Consider the following 22,189-nt stretch of genomic DNA (forward strand, 5'->3'; position numbering starts at 1 on the left):
GGGTGCGATCCCGGGCCACGCAACTAACTTTTCGGAGTTATGTGCGTTTGTTTGTTGATTTGTCCTTCAATCACGTCGCAACGGAGCAACAGATCGACGTGATTTTTTGCATGAGTATAGTTAAAGGAGAGTGCCATAAGCTACTTTTTATCCCGGAAAATCAAAGAGTTCCCTCGGGAATTTTTAAAACCTAAATCCACGCGAACGCAGTCGCGGGCATCAGCTAGTCCTCTATAAAAGATTCTGAAACAGTTAGCTTGCTGCTGGAACTCTTTGATTTTCCGGGATAAAAGTAGCCTATGTCACTCTCCGTCTTTATCCACAAATGAGAGAAACTCACTCATCTGTGTCTTTATCTATACCCATGCAAAAAATCACGTCAATCCGTTGCGACGTGATTGAAGGACAAACCAACACACTTTCGCACTTATAATAAGGGTAGATACTGATTTAAGTAGGTAGACAGATATTAAATAATAAGTACTTAGTCAAAGTCATAGTCAAATAATTTATTCAAATTGGGTATCATTGTTCACTTTGATCTGAATTTGTAAGATAATGATGAATAATTTGTAAAATATTGGTGATAATTAATGACGTAAGAAGTAAACTTAAAAGTAAAGCTACGAAGATTTATGTTTACGTTAATATTTACGTTAGGGGCTTAATATTTTTAATTTAAAGTTGAGTAAATATAAGACAAATTCGTTAAATTAAGTAAGAATCCAGTTATGTTGCGTATCTTTTGACCCTAATTGCGTCAGAACTGAATGATAAGTAATAATAGAATCCAGGACGTGCCACGCAGACTCCTAAATCTCAACAATTCATCTGTGCAATATAGACGCTAAGTTAAATTATACCTACAGGGTGAGATTTCGGGAAGGGTCAGTAATATAGCAAAATCTGAAATTACTAATAGAGATAGGAATAAAAAGCTGTGATAGCTAGTGGTTAGGACATCCGCCTTCTAATCGGAGGTCCGGGGTTCGATTCCGGGCACCTACTTTTCGGACTTATGTGCGTTTTAAGTAATTAAATATCACTTGCTTTAACGGTGAAGGAAAACATCGTGAGAAAATCTGCCTAAGAGTTCTCCATAAAGTTCTCAAAGGTGTGTGAAGTCTATCAATCTCCACATGGCCAGCGTGGTAGACTATGACCAAAACCCTTCTCACTCTGAGAAGAGACCCGTGATATGTAGTGAGCCGGCAATGGGTTGCTCATGATGATGATGATGATGATGATAATAGAGAGAGGATTAGTAGTCTAACGACCGAAATTAACAACTAACTCATCTGTAGATAAGTAAGTTACTTGTTACTTGGCAAAAAAGATCATACTATTTTTGACAAAAATAACATCACTCTAAGCAACTAATCTTGTATATTCAAAATCGACAAGTCGGAGATGGCAATCGGGGTTTGAGGCGAGGGGGCGCCCCGCACACCCGCACGTCACTCGCGGTCACCCGCACCGGGTGTGCGGGGCGTCTTCACCTGATTGCCATCTCAACCTGTCGCGTACTATAGGTGTGGTATAGATTTTGTAAGGAACTATGATTTTAGAGATACCTAGGAAGATGCCCAAAAAATTTTGTAAACTTAAATAAAAACTTTAAAATATTATTTTAATTGATAAAATCAAAGTGTAGAAAAAAGTCCTGGTTCGCTAGAATTGACTTTAACGCTCAGCCCAAAACTTTGGACCTAGAAATCTGCTTCCATGTTTTATAATGAACTAGCTGATGCCCGCGACTTCGTCCGCGTGGATTTACGTTTTTCAAAATCCCGCGGAAACTCTTTGATTTTCCGGGATAAAAAGTAGTCTATGTGTTAATCCAGGGTATAATCTATCTTCATTCCAAATTTCAGCCAAATCCGTCCAGTAGTTTTTGCATGAAGGAGTAACACACATACACACACACACACACACACACACACACACACATACAAACTTTCGCCTTTATAATATTATTAGTGTGTTTTTTTATTTATTTTTATTTGGACTAAATAAGTGCACATTATTTTGGTTCTATGGGTCCCAACTTCTCTATCTCTTAAGCATTGTAAAGTCTGTACAATCACTGGAAAGCACGAATATGATATTACTTACCTAGAACAAGAACCTAGCTAACCTATTCTCAATGCAAGGCATAACCCTTCGCAAAACGTGTATGAGGTCGGTTCTCGCCTCACTGACCGCTGCTAAAAACTCACCCTGTATTATTAGGGGTCCATAATAGAGACGCTATACGCATGCGTCGGTTTGGGGTGACTGACAGTCGTAGATACGAATAACAACGCGTCGGATCTCCGGACAATATTATCTATTCCTTTATTTTGAATAGAACTTATAAACTTATATCGTGGTTTTTTGAACAAGTGCACAAATGGCGGAGAAGAAGGCTGTAAATGCAGAGACGATAGGACTCCTCGAGAAAAGGGTAAGTTAATGTTGTGATTAAAGTATGTTAAAGTGATGTAATGTCATGCAAAGGTCATTTTAACGAAGGGCCACAGTGTGAAGGTCATAGGGTCCTTAGGATTTTGGTTTAAAGATAAAGCTGGAAAACTAACTTTGGTTCAGTTTTCTAATTTAAGAGCTCTGTTTGTTTTTTAATTTTTAACAATCTATAGGTAGGTACCTACTTATGTCATAGAGGTAAAGTTTGTAAGTTTGTTTGTAGGAAGTAATGTCTGGAATTATACTGGAGCGATTTTGAAAAATCTTTCACCAGTAGAAAGCTAAATTATTCCTGAGTGACATAGACTTTAATATTTTGTTTAAAAAAAAAAAACCGGTCAAGTGCGAGTCAGGCTCGCGCAACGAGTGTTCCGTACTACAGTCGTATTTTTTCGACATTTTGCACGATAATTCAAAAACTATGATGCATAAAAATAAATAAAAATCAGTTTTAGAATGCACAGGCGAAGACCTTTCATATGATACCCTACTTGATATACCTAGTTATCTTCAGTTATTTTCAGATTTTTCCCCGAATGTCTGCTATAAGACCTACCTACCTGCTAAATTTAGGTAAACCCCTTAGGTTTCTTGACAGACCGACAGACAGACAGACAGACAACAAAGTGATCCTTTAAGGGTTCCGTTTTTCCTTTTGAGGTACGGAACCCTAAAAATTAGAGATCGACCCTCTGGGTATCGCGCATGGAGCGCCCACGGTAGAAGTTAATACCTACTCATGTAGTAATACGGACTTAAAATTACGAAATGATGCAAATGATGGAATCTTTTAGACAGTAAGGTAGAAGACCTTCCAAGGCTTTATTTATTACAGGAAAATAATGACAATGATTAAGCAAAATTAATAGGCTTCTTTAGATAAAAACATACTTAAGGAAGTTGTTCCGCTTTGGTCCGAGATCCATCATTGCGTCTGGGAAATTTTCCAAAATATTAGGCAATCTAATCAAATAATTTATTCAAAATAGGTAATAAATTGCACTTCTTGATTATCGGTTGTTGGATTTGTAAAATATAGTGGTGATAATTTTTACACGAACTTAAAACTAAAGCTACGAGGGTTCCAAACGCGCCCAGGGTCTGCGATGAGCCCACAACAAACTCAGCCGGGCATTTTATTTACATTATACCTACAATTTTCCAGAATAGGTAGTAGGTACCCATTGATGTTGGAATCCCTCTATTCTAGGAAGGTACCTATTGAATTTGATGGCAGGGAAAACCTCTTAGATCCCAAGAGCTCGTCGGAAATCTCTTACCGGTATTTTCATTAAGCACGCCCTGAACATTTATTTTACATATGAGACACCCCAAATTTTTATTTAGGTAAGTACTTAGGTAGGTACCCACCGATTTACTTAATTAGTCAATAGATTGTTGCAAATACCTAATATGTCAGTCTATTCGTTACCTAAGACTTAGCAGATGGTTCAATTCTTTTGGTTTGATTCTTTGTAAAGTTATTGTTGGGACTTGCGGGAATATTTCTGACAAGTACCTAACTACCATCAGCGAGCGCGAATCGCATTGCATCGCATGCCAGGCACTAGTAATACAGGGTGTAACCAGAACGCAAGCAAAAACGAAGACAGGCGATAGTACCTACTGATGAATACTTACAAAATAACACAAAAAAAACGCGTTAAAAACAAAAAAATATCTGATATTTTATAAAAGTTCACGATATATTTCAAATAAAACATCTGACTGACGGTAGAGATCAACGAACGTAGCATAATTTGTAGACCACTCGGACTCTATATATGCTGCGTCGTAGGTTGGGCTTTGACCCCAGTTTTGCACGCTGTACCTACATTGTGGGTATGACAAATACTAAATCACAAAACTACAAAATGACGCAAATGGTTATTGGTATTGGATTGTGTTTAGTTTAGGTAGTATAAAAATAACGCTAAGTTTTTACTAGCGTTCTGGTTACACCCCATATATTATATTAGGTAAAGTAGGTACCTACTGTATGTAAAACTTATTTCATTTTTAAGGTTTCTTGCTGTACCCGGATATGATTGCACAAAAACAAAACTATCTAAGCAATCTAATAATAAGTATCGTAATGCTTGACGTCATAGCATCCCTCGTGTTTTCGGGGGAAGTGTTTGTAGTATAGTCCTATATGTAGGTACGGGCCGGCCACTAGTAGAATGGGCAATGACGCAATCTTTCAAATCCCTTTCAGAAGTTTCAGAGACCGGTGCCTGGTGTTTGGATTACGTGACGTGTATCTGGTTTCAAAGGATATTTTCTGATCAGTTTGATCCATCACATTTTTGCGTTTTGAAAAGAGCAAGCTGAGTCTTGCCGGCTCTTCTCAATAAAACCTACTTTCCGATCCTGTGGTAGTCTCGACTTGTTAGTATTGTTAGTAGGTACAGAGTTTGTTTGATGTACATACTAGAGGATGCCCGCGTGGATTTAGGTTTTTTTTCATCCCGTGGGAACTCTTTGTATTTCTAGGATAAAAAGTAGCCTATGTCCGTCCCCGGGATATAAGCTATATCAAAAACTAAACTCTATATCAAAATCTCTATTTCATCTAAATCGGTTAAACCATTGGGCCGTGAAAAGCTAGCAGACAGACATACACACTTTCGCATTTATAATATTAGTATGGATAGTATAGATAACAAAATAAAAATAAAATGTATGTTTATGAGATATGGGCCCGTCTCGGGTAAAGGCCTCCTCCAACTTCTTCCATTTCTCTCTCTTCTTGCCAAGATCCATCCAGTTTTTCCCCGCTGTCATATAATATAGGGCTCTACGATAAGAGACTAAGGAGTCGTCAAAATTATTATTGATCGTGTGACCTATCGACGACAGATTTCAAGTCTTTATCAACAAAATTGAGAATGAATGCCCCACAGCGTGATAACGATAAGCGATAAGCAGTAGGTAGTTGTGCGTAGGAAGCTATCCTGGCCGGATGCGGGCTATCACAGTGAATTAACTGTACCAATCCGTCTCACTGACATCTTTTGTTTGGTTAAATATAGCTTGAACTGTGGTAGGCGTGGATCAGTGTCTAACATTGAACGATAGCCACCGAGCTCATTTGACGTTGGCTGGTTCTACATTACTGCTTCACTCTGAGATATCAAAATATTTTTTCGTAGAAATCCTTTAATGGATTAAAAATAAATGTCAAATAATCTCTGTGGCTATCGTGTCGGAAGGACATTACTTTAGGCTACTTTTTATCCCTGAAAATCAAAGAGTTCCCACGGGATTCGGGCATCCTCTAGTACCTACTGAATAAAAATTTCAAAATGGCCGCCACGAAAGTTCAGTACCTACTTCACCAATTTTGACTCATTATCAATTTGTATAGGTACGAAATACGAATAACAATAGATATTGCTATTCGTAGGGTACGAACTACGAACAAGTTAAATTAATTAAAATCTTAATAAACAAGATAAAAGTTGAAAACTAACACCCAACTACGATTGTCTTAGTAAACGCCGAAATATTATAGTCAAATTGTTTTTCTGTCGCTTGATATAATTATTTTAGTGTTGTAAGTAGTGTATTTATATCTATGAGCTCAAAATTTCCTCCTCTTTCATTTGACACCTCACTCGATACGACAGCAAAAAAAAATGAGACCACCACTTTTTTGGGTGCTACATCCGCCATTTTAATTTTGTTCATTTAAAATGTAGCCTATGTTACTCAGACCATAACACCGAATCAATTGACACGTCATTCATCAAAATCGGCTCAGTAGTTTCGCCGTTAGCGTGGAACACACATAAATGCAAACATACACACATACATACATAGACTGCGAAAATCATAACTTTTCTTTTTGGCTTTGCCGTAGTGGGGTAAAAAATAAAGAAAAAATAATTTGAATTCTCGCTCAAGCACTAGATGGCGCTAGACGGCGTTACTTTGCGCTTAAGTTTACAATGTTTATGAGATATATTCTATCAGTACACCACATATTGTTAGGGTCACTGGTTAAACCCAGTACTTTTGAATCGTCAATTGCTATTTTTGTAAAGCGTTCGTGAGTCATCATGGAATCATGGATACGCTCATTAAGTTCCATACGCTCATTAAGTTCCAGTTAAGTTCACTCCTGCATTGTAGGGATGAGATGAGACATACTTGCTAAATTCAATACCAGGGCTTCTAACTTGCATTGCATGACAATCTCTGGTAAAAATCCACAATCCACACAGTTCGAAAAATATGACTCCTCAGTCCTCAGTCCTCACGCGCCATTTTATGTACTGTCAAAAAAACGGTTACGCAAAAGTACGGTTCTTTTGACATGAAATTTGACACAAAAAGTTAAAAGGCGAGTGAGGAGTTAAATTTTACGTGGCCCCCGGCTTCGCCCGCGTAAATTGACTTTTTTAAATTCCGTGTTATCCTCAAAGATTTACCTCGTTACTTAAAATTCATCGAGCCTTTTAGAATATGATTAACGACCAGGTGGTTTCCTTATTACTATGTTAATAAAACAAGCACGCTTTTCTTGACCTAAAAATTAAGTCTAGAAGTCTAGACCGGATGTAAACTCAACTACGCACTAAGTTTAAGTTGTTCACTACTAGCAGTTGCCCGCGACTTCGTCCGCCTACAGCTTCTAATTTCCCGAAACTTTTCTACTGTAAAAGATCTAGCGCCAAAAAGTCAACCGCTACTAAAACCCCCGATTTCATTTCAAACCGTTTCAACATTGGCAACTCGTTTTTTTTTAAAATTCAGATCACACAAGTTAGCCCTTGAGTACAATCTCACTTAGTGGTAAGTGATGATGCAGTCTAAGATGGAAGCGGGCTAACCGAAGGGGTATGCACTATGGCAGTTTTTATTAAACCTACGCATGCCCCATTTGGTTTAAACACGGCATCGAACCCGAACGCTAAATCGCTTGGCGGCACGGCTTTGCCGTTAGGGTGGTAACTAGCCACGGCCGAAGCCTCCCACCAGACCGGACCAAAAATTCAGAAATTATTAAATTCCAAAAAAAATATTTGTTCATGAACAAGTGTTACTTAGTACCTACCTACTTATATTTAATGTTTAATGTAAGATAACTATACCAAGTGGGGTATCATATGAAAGAGCTTTACTCGTATATTCTAAAACAGATTTTTATTTATTTTTATGCATGATAGTTTTAGATTTATCGTGCAAAATGTCGAAAAAATACTACAGTCGTATTTTTTATACGGAACTCTCGGTGCTCGAGTTCGACTCGCACTTGGCCGGTTTTTTTTTCATAAAATGGCATGTCGTGTCCGTAATCTCACTCTGTTTTCATAAATATATACCTACGAGGTGAATTTTATTTCTTACAAGACCTAGAAACATGTTTTAGTAACTACCTAACCGCTAGATATAATATTAAGTATTTTAACATAAATTATTTCGTTTATGGTTCGAATTTCGTACGGCGTGGACAGTTCTAAGTTTTTTATATCTCTTTTCTTTTGTAAATCTTTTCTTTCTCTTCTTTGTTATACTTACCTAGGTACAAAGGGTTATACTTCTTCTATTCTTCTTCTGTTATGTAGGTATTTATGAAATTAGAGATAAGTAGATTCAATTTTTCATTGTTAAGTACCACTTGCACAGAGTTTACAGCACCTTCAGTTTAGTTCTATTTCTCGTTTGAAAATGTAGGGGGAAAATGCTCAAACAAATGAAAAAACAAATGAACATTATAGTTCACGAGTTTAGAATAACAACCCGGTTCACGAGATGCAGCCCGCTGACAGACGAACGGACAGACAGACGGATGGACGGTTGGATAAACGGACAGATGGACAGCGGAGGCTTAGTAATAGGGTCCCGTAACCTTCGGGTACAGAATCCTAAAAAATGAAAATTTTGGTACATAAAACGCTTTTAGTTTTTGAACTTGCAGGCTTGCAGCTGGCACACACATCCGGGTTCAGTTATTTTGGTAAAATCAACAAATTAATAGCCTCAGTTTGCATTGCAGTGCCAATGCGTCCGTTTGGCCATAAAAAAACCAGCCATGTGCGAGTAAGGCCTGCGCACCGAGGGTTCCGTACTACAGACTACAGTCATATTTTTTCGACGTTTTACACGATAAATCAAATATTATTGTACATAAAAATAAATAAAATCTGTTTTAGAATGTACAGGTAAAGCCCTTTCATAATAATATGATACCAGTCTTTTAGTATGGTAATCTTACTTTGAAAGTTGAAAATTCTAATAGGCTACTTGACTCATATCTAATTTCGTCCAATAAATGATTATTTATTATAGTATTTTGCTTAAGACAACGAAATATATCAATAACAATTATTAAAAACGCAGGATGGATATATAAATCCAATTTTAAAAAATACAGTTTTTATTTTTATTTGAAACGCAGAAAACGCTGTCAGCCATGATGTGACGTCATTAAATATGTAAACAAAGAAATGTCATCCCTATGTCACGCGGGGACTAACGTAGTATCCATATATATAAAATTTAGAGTCCTGACTAACTTATATATCAACGCACAGCCTAAACATCTAAACAGCTGGTCCTAGATACATGAAATTTGGTGGGTGTGTTCTTTGTAGGTAAACAGAAGGTATCCACTAGGAAAGGATTTTTTGAAATTCCACCCCTGAGTGGGTTAAATGGAGGTTTGAAATTTATGAAGTCCACGCGGGCGAAGTCACGAGCATAAGCTAGTTTTTATATATTTCTAAAAACTCATAGTAAACGTAAAAAAATATCGTTTTCTCTTTATAAATTGAATAAGTTATTAAGTAAGACTTACAACAAAGTGATCTTTGCAAAAATAAATTTGGGTTGAAGTCGTTAGTCATATAGGATCCCTTTAAGCAAGTCTTCGCGTTACGTATATTTATTTCACTGGGCACTCTAATCCACAACTTTCCTGTGGTCTTTATCGATGCGTTTTTTACATTCTCGGATGATACATTAACGAAAATTACTATATTTTTCATGTAAACTAGTATAATAGAAGTCATGTTTATTAAACTTTGGCAGGTTATGCTGTTGTTTACAAATGCATGACGTCAGAGCACAGATAATCTATCGGCCAAACATGGCCGACAGTGTTTTCACCTGTCTAAGAAAAATATATTTTTAAATGAAAGTTTTACGGTTTTTAGGGCGCAAAAAAATATAGTGTTAATTTTTTTGATATAATAGCACAAATATTAACCATTTAAGACCAACTTTAAAAAAGTGTCAAGTAGCCTATTATATCTACATGACCACATTTTTTTGTGATGTAAACAGAAATTCACGGTTTACGGATTTTTCCCCTTACATGTGCTAAAGAAAGTCAAAGTCTAATGATTTATTCAAAATAGGTAATTAATAACTCTTTTTGATGGTCAGATGTTGGATTTCTAAGATATAGTGGTGATAATTATTACGCAAACTTAAAACTAAAGCTACGAGGGTTCCAAACGCGCCCAGGTCTGAGGAGAGCCCACAACAAACTCAGCCGGGTATTCTTATAACTATAACCTACCTGCCAAATTTTGTGATTCTACTTCAATGGGAAGTACCCTATAGGTTTCTTGACAGACACAACAGACAGACAGACAACGAAGTGAGCCTACAAGGGTTCCTTTTTTCCTTTTGAGGTGCGGAACCCTATAAAACTTGTTTACTTTATTATACCAATTCGCAGAGCATTGCACTCTGTCTTCTGAGTATGTAGGTGTACTATAGAATACTAAGTATTAGGTATACATATATTCTGTGTACCTAATGATTTGAATGCGTTTTCAATTTTCAAAGCTTTGTTGAACATTTGTTGGATTTTAAGTTTTAAACTTAAAATTCAACAAATGCTCAACAAAGCTTTGAAAATTAAACACACCACCACCACAAAATAAAAACGCGAAAAAAATATTCCTATATTTTGTAAAAGTTCCCAATATAAATATTGCAAATAAACCAGCTGATTGACGCTAGAGGTCAACGAACTTTGCGTAAGTAGGCCATTCGGAGTCTTACACTGAAATCTATAGAGTGCACTCTGACTTAGCATAGAATTAAGACAGAGTTAAAATGAGACGGAGCTATATCTCCCACATAAATGTGTCTCGTTTTACCTCAATCTTAAGTCTGAGCAAAGTCAAAGTGCGCTCTATAGGTCTCAGCCTTAGTATGGATATGGATTTTTACTTATAAAAATTCTCAAGTAGACAGTTGGTCTTGTCCACAAGTTCAAAGTCGCTCAGCGTGCTATGGAGCGCGCTACGTTGGGTGTCTCTCTAAGGGACAAAATCCGTAACGAGGAAATCCGTCGGAGAACCAAAGTGATTGACATAGCTCAACGAATTAGCCAGCTGAAGTGACAGTGGGCAGGCCACGTCCGCCGCAGAACCGATGGTCGATGGGGCAGACGTGTTCTGGAGTGGAGACGGCGTATCGGCAAGCGCAGTGTGGGACGACCTCCAACCCGCTGGACTGAAAGGTAGCGAGAAGTGGGTGGAGGGTGGATGAGGAAGGCAGAGGATCGTGTGTGGTGGCACGCTCTTGGGAAGGCCTATGTCCAGCAGTGGACGCAAACATGCTGATTGATGGATTGAAGTATACTCACTTGCCACATGAGTAAGGTTAAGTACTGACACAATTTTCACTAACATCGAGGTGTTCAACGCAAACGTTACAGGTTTACTTTCTATTTTCCATGAATAAGATAAATTATCACGTGTAAGCAATAAGCACTCGAGAAATTATTTATTGCTCGTGTAAAATAATATTGATAGAAAGTTTATTTATTACCAACCATCCAAAATATATTATTTACCAACGGTTTGAACTTTGAAATTTGAATGCTTTGTTATCTATCTATATACTTACATATATCCGTACTATTATGACGTAGGCATACACTATGACAGGATTTTTGAAAATACAACCCCTAAGGGGTAAAAATGGGGGTTTGAAATTTGTGCAGTCCACGCGAAGTGGTGGTCATAAGCTAGTCTTATATAATTAAAAAGAAAAGTTGACTGACTGACTGATCTATCAACGCACAGCTCAAACTATTGGACGGATCGGGCTGAAATTTGGCTTACAGAATACAGATAGCTATTACGACAAGACATCTGCTAAAAAGGATTTTTGAAAATTCGAGTCCACGCAGACGAAGTCGCGGGAATAAGCTAGTTAGTCATACAATAGTAAAAACTATAATTTATTATATTTTCCTTACCTTTTCACTAAGCTAACCATAAAAATGCTATTAAGCCGCTCAAGCCACAATTTTCTTAGCGTCGATGACCTTTGACCTTCTGCCTCTACATGGTTCTACTCAGGTCCTACTTTACTTAAGTATTGATTCTTGCACAGAGTTTATTAAATTAGTGTAACGATCGTCATCATGATCAACCCATCGCCGGTTCACTACAGAGCACGGGTCTCCTCTCAGAGTGGGAAGAGTTTTGGCTATAGTCTACCACGCTGGCCAAGTGCTGCGCTAATCGCTATACTTATAGGCTTGTAGGCTGTAGCATTCGGGAATGTAGCTCTATCTATCAGTGAAAGAATCTTCTAAATCGGAACGTTAGTTCTGTAGATGATAAATTAATGCTAATAAATAATGACAATAGCCTCAATAGCTCAACGGTGAAAAAAAATTGTGACTGTGGCAATCTTAGTTTCCCATCCCATCTGCCGATACGTTTATCAGCAGATAGGATGTAAATTGTAATCCGCCAACCCAATCTGTAGCTGCAGCATGATGATTACTTTCTAAGCTTCATAAATATCATTCTCTTCCACGAAACTGGAGATTTTACAATAAGTATAAAGTAAGTAGGTTCTACATATAAAGTTTACTTAAGTTAAATTATTACATTTGTCTGCATTACATCACGATCTCAAAATTCAACCAAAAAACAATCCCAGAATCCAGAAAATCAAGTCAACTGTACAAAAAATGTACGAAATTTGGCTTAATTAAGCGAACCACGCGAAAAATGATTCCGGTTACTGGTTAGTGCGGTTCAATGCTGTATTTATTTGGGTAAAGGCACCACCACCGCCGCGTCAGTTCACTTCGGTGTTACTTGCTGAACGGTTTTCCCGCGTTCTTGACTGTCACTTGGTAACTTTACGCGCGAAAGTTACCATAGACTATAGTTTTCTTTGTTGTTTTTTTTTATAATTTCAAAGGAGGTTACTTACTTATTTAAATGTAAAGGAGTTCTTATATTTTCTCCATTTGCGTTCAATAACCTCAAGGTTTTTTTATAGTGTGCAAAGGTGTGATAACGATAAGTGAGCAAAGGTGTTTTATTGTAGAAAGGAAAATAAAAACATTATTATTTTAAGTGGTTATTAAGGAAAATGGAAAACAAGAGGCGTTGCTATGACAACGGAGGCTTTGTTCTTGCAGAAAAAAATGTTCGGATGTCCAAAAAGGTACGAATTTTTATGATATTTTTAAACTGTTATTTAGGAAGACCTTAATTTTTAAGAAGAACGAGGAGCTCTTAGGCAGACATTTCTGAGTTTTATATTCTTACAGTTATTTATTAGTTTTATGCTGAAATAGATATAATTACAATTTCATGGAGGTGTAGGTACACGCGCTCTACGATAAAGGAAAACATCAAAGAAGATCAAGGAATTTTAAGATGTTTTCATTTGATGAAAAGTTAGCCCTTGACTTCAATTTCACCTGGTGGTGAGTGACGATGCAGTCTGATGATCAGTGAAGATGGAATCGGGCTATTCTGGAAAGGATAGTTATGGCAGTTTTATCAATCCCATGCCTACTCCTGATTTGTACCGCGGCATCGTAGCGGTACGGAACGCTTAATTGCTTGGCGGCACGTCTTTACCGGTAGGGTGGTAACTAGCCACAGCCGAAGCCTTCCACCAGACTATACCTGAACTAATTTAGATACCTAAGTATCTAATTTTCCAATTTGATCCTACCGGAAATCGTATCTGCGACTTCCCACTTATTCGACCACGCGGCTGACGCGGCTTACCAATGCGCCAAGGACATCAGCCAACATGTATTTCTGTATTCTTATTACATAGTTGATGCCCGTGACTTCGTCCACTTGGACTTGGGTTATTAAAATCTTCGATAAAGGATGTCAGCTGGTTCACTCACTGGCCTTTTGTCCGAGACCTCTCAGATACCATCTCACCTTTAAATCATATTTTTTGGGGACTTATTGTTTGTTTTTTCAAGAAATATAATAATTTAAAATAATGAAAGTGTTTCATGCTAGGTCTAACCTCGTTGAGTTACCGTGCATGACGGATTGTATCAATAAACTAATTAACATCATTAGCCAGGCTAGAAACCAAGACGTGAGCTACTTATTTATAAAAAAAAACTAAATACTCTAGACTAGTAATACTAGACATTTCTAATAACTTCTTGATAAATTATTAAACTGAGAAGTTTTCATAATAAAAAATATTTAAATTACTAGATGCAGATCCCTGCAATTTAGTCCGCGTGGATTGTTGGAACTTTTCCTTTTTGAAATTCACCTTTCGTCAAATATTTTCTTGCCACATTTTTTCGAGTTTCCGATAGACCGTTTCTAAACTGAACCAGTGATTAAATCTACTTAGACGTGGAAAACGTAAAAGTAAAAGTAGGATTCACAGACGTATAAATTTGACCACAGGAGTTTTTTATAATATAAAGCAACAGGAAGGACAATAAATTAAAAACTAGTGAGACTGAGTATGCATAAAATAAAATTTATATATTTTTTTAAATGTTCAGGTAAAGCCCTTTCATATGATACCCCACTTGGTATAGTTTTCTTACTTTGAAAATTGGAAAAACTTTTTTTGTGATGTAACCACAAATTCACGGTTTTTGGATTTACTTATTCCTTTACTTGTGCTACAAGACCCACCTACCTACGAAATTTCATGATTCTAGGTCAACGGGAAGTACCTACCCTATAGGTTTTCTTGACAGACACGACGGACAGACAGACAGATAACGAAGTGATCTTATAAGGGTTCCTTTTTCCTTTTGAAGTACGGAACCCTAAAAATACGAGTTTTAGTAAACAATGAAACGAAATTACGATAGATAGCTTAGATAGGTATCATTATGACAATATTATTAGTAATAACTTCATATACAATTTATGTAGGTATTTATAAAATTCCGATGTCGTTTACATTTTTTTCTTATTACTTATCAACAACAAGCAATTGCGTTTTAATTTCTTATTTATTAACATTCTCTATCATAAAATTGCGTTAGAATGAATTATTTCTTCCTACTCTTGTTTGTGGCACTTTGTTCAGATTTCTCACTTCCTTATTATTTTATAAGATATACCTACTTAAAGTAAGTTTTTAACTATACGGAAATGCATACGTAACCGTTAAGAATTTCTAGTCTAGTTCTAGATACGATTATGTAATGTTAGATAAGTAGACATAGCGACACGTTTTGCCACTGCAAATAAATGAATAAATACTAAAAAATTGCTCAGTAATTTTAATATTTCTTGAATCAAGTACTAAAATTAAAGATACGAAGTTCTTAGTAGTAAGTAACTTGTATAACAGTCTAAACTTGTTTCATGTGGGTACAAAACTGACTTATCATAAAAAATTATAATACCTATTAGAAATAGTTACTTTAATTGGGTATTTGCCTATGTCAAAAATAAATTATTATTATAATTCTCAGTGATTATTAAATAGAGGGTCTTCCAAAATAAGTAAAATACATGTCCTTCATTAGTATTAAGTGTAATAACCATTTTAAATAATTATCGATTAAACTAAAAAGCACGTCAAATCATTGTCACGTCACATGCCGGTATTTCATAGAAAATCGCATACTAAGTGCGTGTTTTGAAGTTTGATAAAAAGATACTAGTTTGACTAGTTGTCAAATACCGGATTATATCCCATCTTGCTGTAGGTAGGATAAGATGCAAGTACCTCATGTTAAAGAAGAAATTATTATTTTTCCTTTCTTTCTGGTAAAGATAAAGTTAAGGACAACGGATGGACATCGGATAGCGGAGGCTTAGTAATAGGGTCCGTTGGCACTCTTCGGGTAAGTAATCTTAGAAAAGCAAGTATATTTTTAGTGAATTCAACTAAGTATGATACCTGTACATTTTTATGTTAATAATTTATGCAGGAAGCACAGATATTTTTAATAATTACTTAATCAGTCCTATAAAATATTACAAAGTAGAAACATACAAACTTAAATAAACCTTACAAACTAACCACGTTGTCAAAAAGTCCTGTTAATTGTTTCTTTTAAACTCTAGGTAGGTATTCTTTATTACAACATGCAATCGTAAAATGACAATGTTTTTTATTGCTCACTCTTGACTCTATCCAAGTTTGTATTTGTTATTAAGTTTATAAAGAACACGTTGGTTGCAGTCAACAATCACACTAAGTGCGTTCAATTGATTACTATCCACAACGTCACGTATCATGTTCAATATACAGTGATTGTAGTTACCTTAATACCAACTGAATCCCTACAACTTCCCTACATTCTGAATTTATTGATAATCTAAATAGATAAAAGGTGGCTGACTGACTGACTGACTGGTCTATCAACGCACAGCTCAAACTACTGGATGGATCGGGCTGAAATTTGGCATGCAGATAGCTATTATGACGTAGGCATCCGCTAAGAAAGAATTTTTCAAAATTCAACCTCTATTAAGAAATGAAATAGGGCTTTGAATTTTGTGTAGTCCACGCGGACGAAGTCGCGAGCATAAGCTAGTAATAAATATTATGGAAAGGCCGCGTTCTGAAACACTTTGAAATCTCCTTTGATTTTCTTATAATGTCCGTAATTAATATTATTGTATCCGTACACGATTGTTTTCTTACCAGAGACCGTGAGATAATGAGATAATTTTTGTTTTAATTACCATAGTCTATAACATCACTGAATAATAAAATTTCCAGGTCCATTAATTTTATATCCTAAGGTTAGCTTAGTTGTCTACCTTATAGCATTTTAATTTATATCGTATAATACCAACCTACTCGATTTTTTGGTATATATAACTCTTCCGAAAAGCTTTTGTGACGTTTAAACAATTTTAGACCGCTTAGGGCCTCCACAGACTGCGGATGGCAGAGGTTTTAAAAAAAAAATTGAATTTAAAATTTATTTAATCGGAATAAGCTATATATTTCAATCCTCGGATCATCGCAGTGCAGTTTTCTCTGTAGCACCGAACATTGAAATATATTCCTTTTTTCAATTTGAGAAAGTATATTAAATTCAATTGATAAATTTAAAATCATCTGCCGTCCCGTCCTCCAGTCCGCGCAGGCCTTTATTGGTCTAATGAAACTTAGCGTGTAGGTACCACATTCAAAAGTCGTTAAGATGTTGCAATGTAAAACCTACGTACCTACTACTACTTATATTTTATTACCTACCTACCTATATATCTACTGTTATTTTGTGCTTGCTAACGGTCTTAAAAACTTAAATGCCAATTGCCATTACTCATTTTATGTTTCTTGCGTGCTGTAATTATGGCAAATCTTGTCTAGGAAGTTTACTGTAATTATAATACCTGTTATCTATCAATTCTTTATCTAAAAAATGTTTCTTACTATAATGAGAACAGTTGGACAGATTCGTATTAAGTAAAGAAAGGTACCTACGATTAAAAGTATTCAGTGGTTTTAATATGAACACACACAAATTGCCAATATATAAAATAACTAGTATAAAATAATATAACCACTGGCTGTTACACCTGATTTTCTCACATATAATATTGACGTTTTGAGTTTACAAAAATCAATATTTTATTGCACGTTTTATGGATTTAACTATTAATAATACCTCACTGGATGAAAAGCTTTAATAATGATGTGATTAAGTTTAATAAAACACGCTGTTATGTGAAAATCATTACCTACTTAGATACTTATTATGTAGAAAAGACTAGACTCTGGTGCGATCAACAGGCCTTCGAAACTACTTCTAAAGCAAATACGAAGTAGAAACTTAACTAGGTATGTGTTTTCTATGCAAACTTAGCGGTCACATTAAACTGATGGCATCTCTGCATATTGCAATAAGAAAATGATGTTTATGTATAGCAATGCTTACCTAACCACACCAGTGTGGATTGAAGGTGTGTACCTACTTAGTTTTAGGAATAGTTCTACGTATATAGAAGCTAGGTATTCGTACCTACCTATTGATCCTACTGAACTTACTGAAAAAAATACTTGTATTATTGAGCAGCACCTACTCCTGTTTAGGTGGTATCACAAGCAAACAATTCTACTTTACAGCCAAAAACTGATTTGAATTTCTACAAGAGTTGAGCTGAAATCTTGTTACGTCAAATATGTGTTAATATTTAATAATATTATTACAAACTAGCTGATCCCCGCGGCTTAGCCCGCGTGTGTATAATATAGCCTATGTCACTCAGGAATAATGTAGCTTTCTACTGGTGAAAGAATTTTCAAAATCGGTTCAGTAGTTCCAGAGATTACCTCCTACAAACAAACTTAACGACATTACCTCTTTATAATAATTTATAGTATAGTATAGATTAGTATAGATATAGCACGTACAAACTCCAATTAGGCTGTTATTTCTTATATTTTCAATCGTGTGGTTGTCAGAAGTGATAAGTAGTAGGTATTATGACACGCAAGTGCAGTAGAAATCCAATAAGTTTAGTCGAAGTCGTAATTCGTAAACAAATCAATACAACGTCGTTACAAGTTTATTGCAAATTAAAAAGTGCTAAAAAAGGGAAACAAGTTATTGATAATAAAATCTTAAAACCAACCTAATTAAAAAAAAAATTGGTAAATAAGGTACATATATTATTTTTATGTTGTTAGTTTATTTGGATGATTATTGTAATTATTATGGCAATTCCTAATCGACAAGACATTTTTTTCGATTGAAAAGTGTGTTGTTTTCACACCATGAAACTAAAACCATACCGAAATTGATTCTAACCTACTAATCTTACAGATATTAGGCAACAATCATAGGAAAATAGATGTGTGTTAATTCAGGGTATATCCCGGAAAATCAAAGTGTTCCCGCAGAGTTTTTAAAAACAATCTATATCTACTAGGACGAAGTCGCAAGCATCATCTAGTCTGAAATAAATAATAGTAAAAAATAAAAATGTAAATATTTTATTCACAAAAGGCCACTAGAACCGGACAGCGCGTCACAGAGCAAATCACCCTGAACTTGGTAATGCAGCTGGTTTTGCGAAAGGTTAACGTGACACGTGGAATTCTATAAACTGCTATGTCATACTTACTTGTTAATTTGTGATAGCGTCTAATCTTAATTATAATTTTGTACTTACTTACTTTTTATTCTTCTGAATAAATCTATCTTTCAGTTATTTTACAATAGTTAGGTATGCCTTTTTAGTAAATTTATTAAATAAACTATTAATAAACTTAAATCTAAAAAAAACAACATTAAATTAAAACTAAAATAATTTAAACTAAATCTAAAACCTCATCGAGACCACCGCAGCGAGGCATTTTACCCAAAATGCTGGCAGCATAACCCTTTTGGATGGCCAAACTAATTCTTTGACCAAGGTACCTGCCAGCTCTCGGGTCCCCAGTTGACTCGATAACTCTTTTCGCAATTTCTTCAAAAAGAGCTCGAGCCCCCGGGCCCCACGGCCCCAAGGTCTCCACACCAAAAGGCACGGATACGAAGCTCCCATCGAGGTTTTCATATTTGCGCCACTTGGCCTGTTCGGCGCTGATGGCCGCTGCACCCGCCATATAGCAAGTCGCCTGAATGTGGGATGCAGCTAAAGTGTCTACACAAGTTGCATCCCAAACAAACGACCTGCCCATCTTCCACGGTACGAGCGTCATACCATCAGGTCTCTTGCCATCGCTACGTGCCAAACCAATAGGTATGCCTTTATACTTTTGTGATTATTTGCGAACAAGAAAATGGATTCGTCATTCGACGCTTTGTTAGATAAGTATAGGAATTCCTGAAGCGTGAAATAACTTTAAGCTAAAAGTAACAATAAAATATTCTTAATTAAGTTAACTTAAGGCTTAAAACTAAATATCAGCGGAAGAAGTCACGAACATAAATATTAATATTAATAAGCGCCAAACTGGCACGAAACTACAGTCACGTAAGGTCAACACTACTGTTGCATTGTCAATGGCCTGTGGCCAATGCCAAGGTCCCAGTGTTGGTTTGTTTTGCGAGTTTTGCCTCGTGCTGTTCCTGTGAAGGCATCTTCACCGCTGTTAATAGTAATAGGGTATTTGACAGCACGTAAAATAAAGGATCTAGTGATGGCATCCGTATTGAATATTGTATGAATTTTGGACCAAACTAACTAAGTATTTGGTCAGTTAAGAAAAATACGAGATATTTTAAGAGAAAATCGACAATATAAACTTACCAGAAGTGAAGTTAAATATTAACCACGACGCGCACAGGCTTATTGAGAGTTTTACCTTTTATAATAACCTAACTGCAATATTAACTTTACAATTAACTTTACAAGCCTCAATAGCTCAACCGGTAAAGGAGTGTACTGAAAACCGAAAGCTCGACAGTTCAAACCCCGCCCGTTGCACTATTGTCGTACCTACTCCTAGCACAAGCTTGACGCTTAGTTGGAGAGGAAAGGGGAATATTAGTCATTTAACATGGCTAATATTCTTTAAAAAAAAAAAAAACTTGATTAGGGCACAATAATTGCCATTGCAACCACTCAATCAAAATAGCGACCTAAACACAAAAAGCATTAGTCGTGTACCTACTTCAGTCACGTGATTGTAAAAGGCTGTGATTGGCCGTGGTAACCTGCATGCCTGAGAGTTCTTCATGTCTCCAATCGTGTGTGAAGTCTGCCAATCCGCATTGGGCCAGCATGGCAGACTGTGGCCTAAATCTTTCTCACTCTGAGAGCAGTGTGGATAAACTAACATTTCGTTGTTTCTTTACTTTCACATACCTACGACCTACGTGTACTAATCAAAATAAGTAGTAATTAAAAAAAATTCAAAACACGACAGCTCTGCCCTGCCATCTTGAAATTTTAGGGTTCCGTACCTGAAAAGGAAAAACGGAACCCTTATAGGATCACCTTACTGTCTGTCTGTCTGTCAAGAAACCTATATGGTACTTCCCGTTGAATCTTAGTTTATCTTCATTGATTGTAATAACAATAATTTATTGATGTATCTTTTTCGCAATCGGCCAGCTGGCTTCATTCAGAACACACCTGCTACCTAACTTTATAATAGGAAGGTCACCAGTAGGTCCTATCTACTATTTTTCGTTGGTTATCCAAGAGCGAATAATACCTATCACTGAAATAACATTAATCAGTCCTAATAGTTCTAATGCATATTGGATGTTATATGGAACGTTATTGGTGAACTAATGCTGTTTACACTGGTAGGTCATCGGTCAGTCACAACTCACAACATGGTAGATAAATAGGTACCTACTTACGTTTATTTTGATCTACGTTTGAACTTAATCCATTAGTTTAGATACCCCGAGGTTACGCTTAGGTATGGACCCTCGGATCTTCTTAATATGCGCTGAGGATGGCCACAACAAGGGGTTTTAGTGGGTAGAAATCCCACATAAGAGAAGATTCCTAGTAGAAAGTATCCTAGTTCCTAGTAGAAAAATCTTATTTTTTATTCAAAATTGTAATAAGTCCTACCTATGTAACGAGTTATCACTCGAGGGTATAAACCATTTTTTTTAAATTATTTTACTTGTTCACTTTTGTTTTACCTAACTTATTTTTACAGTTCTTACTTTATTTTTAAAATGTCTGTGACACACAGGCAGACAGACACGATTTTTTTAAAGAGAATATTAGCCATGTTAAATGACTAATATTCCCCTTTCCTCTCCAACTAAGCGTCAGGCTTGTGCTACGAGTCGCGTCGCCTTTCGGTTTTCAGTCCACTCCTTTACCGGTTGAGCTATTGAGGCTCAATCATAAGGGTTCCTCTCAAAAAGACGAGGATAAGTGTCCTGTAACAAAAGTACCATGACCCAGTAAACTGCACACAAATTGCGTTTATTAAAATGTGAATTACCCAAATAAAGTACCTACCAAGGTATTATGCAAAACGTAAAATCCCAGCACTTGCATTGCATTTTTATTAAAATTGTATTAAATTCTTACACAATGAGTATAAGTAGACCTTGAAATACGAAAGCTGAAGTCAACAAAGCCTTATACAATAGAGAGAGAGCCAGCACGTGTCAGACCTTCGTTATTTTATAAAAGCTGAAAGTTTCTCTGCGTATTGTCTCCAACACTAGGAGGACCGTTTGTTGGGATGTTGTTTGGTTCATGGTGGCTTTGGGAGAAGGAGAACCACGTAGAGGTTTAACTTATGGGACCTCACAACCGATTTTAAACCCTAATCCAAGATCTTAAGATTTACATTCTTACAAAAAGCTTGTTCCAACTATCGCTGCTTGCTTTCAGCACACCTTTCTTATTAAATGGATGCAATGCTGAACTTTATACCTATGGAATAAAGACTAAAATGTTGATGTAAAGTACGGCCCATGTATCACGTAGCGCGAGTCGTAGGCATGACGTCACCACGCAACTTTCCTGTCTCCTCTATCGCAATCTTGATTTCGGAAAAGTGGAATGTTATTGCGTGATAAGAATGTTTTGTCCTTATTTGT

At 36.2% G+C, this 22,189-nt stretch overlaps 1 protein-coding gene across 2 annotated transcripts in view; it reads left to right on the forward strand.

The window, feature by feature from the left end:
• The first annotated feature begins 2,268 nt into the window (after positions 1–2,268).
• nebu (solute carrier family 2 member nebulosa) overlaps positions 2,269–22,189 on the forward strand; it is a 43,114-nt gene continuing 23,193 nt past the window's right edge. Inside the window, exon 1 of one of the 2 annotated variants that reach the window (XM_034975568.2) lies at positions 2,269–2,446. In XM_034975568.2, the coding sequence (XP_034831459.1) occupies positions 2,393–2,446 (54 nt within the window). In that variant the 5' untranslated portion in view covers positions 2,269–2,392. Of the gene's footprint in view, positions 2,447–12,730; positions 12,907–22,189 lie in introns of those variants that run through there. The other variant, XM_034975566.2, reaches the window with a different exon arrangement.

Source organism: Maniola hyperantus, chromosome 14 (assembly GCF_902806685.2).
Source record: "Maniola hyperantus chromosome 14, iAphHyp1.2, whole genome shotgun sequence".
Lineage (NCBI taxonomy): Eukaryota > Metazoa > Arthropoda > Insecta > Lepidoptera > Nymphalidae > Maniola > Maniola hyperantus.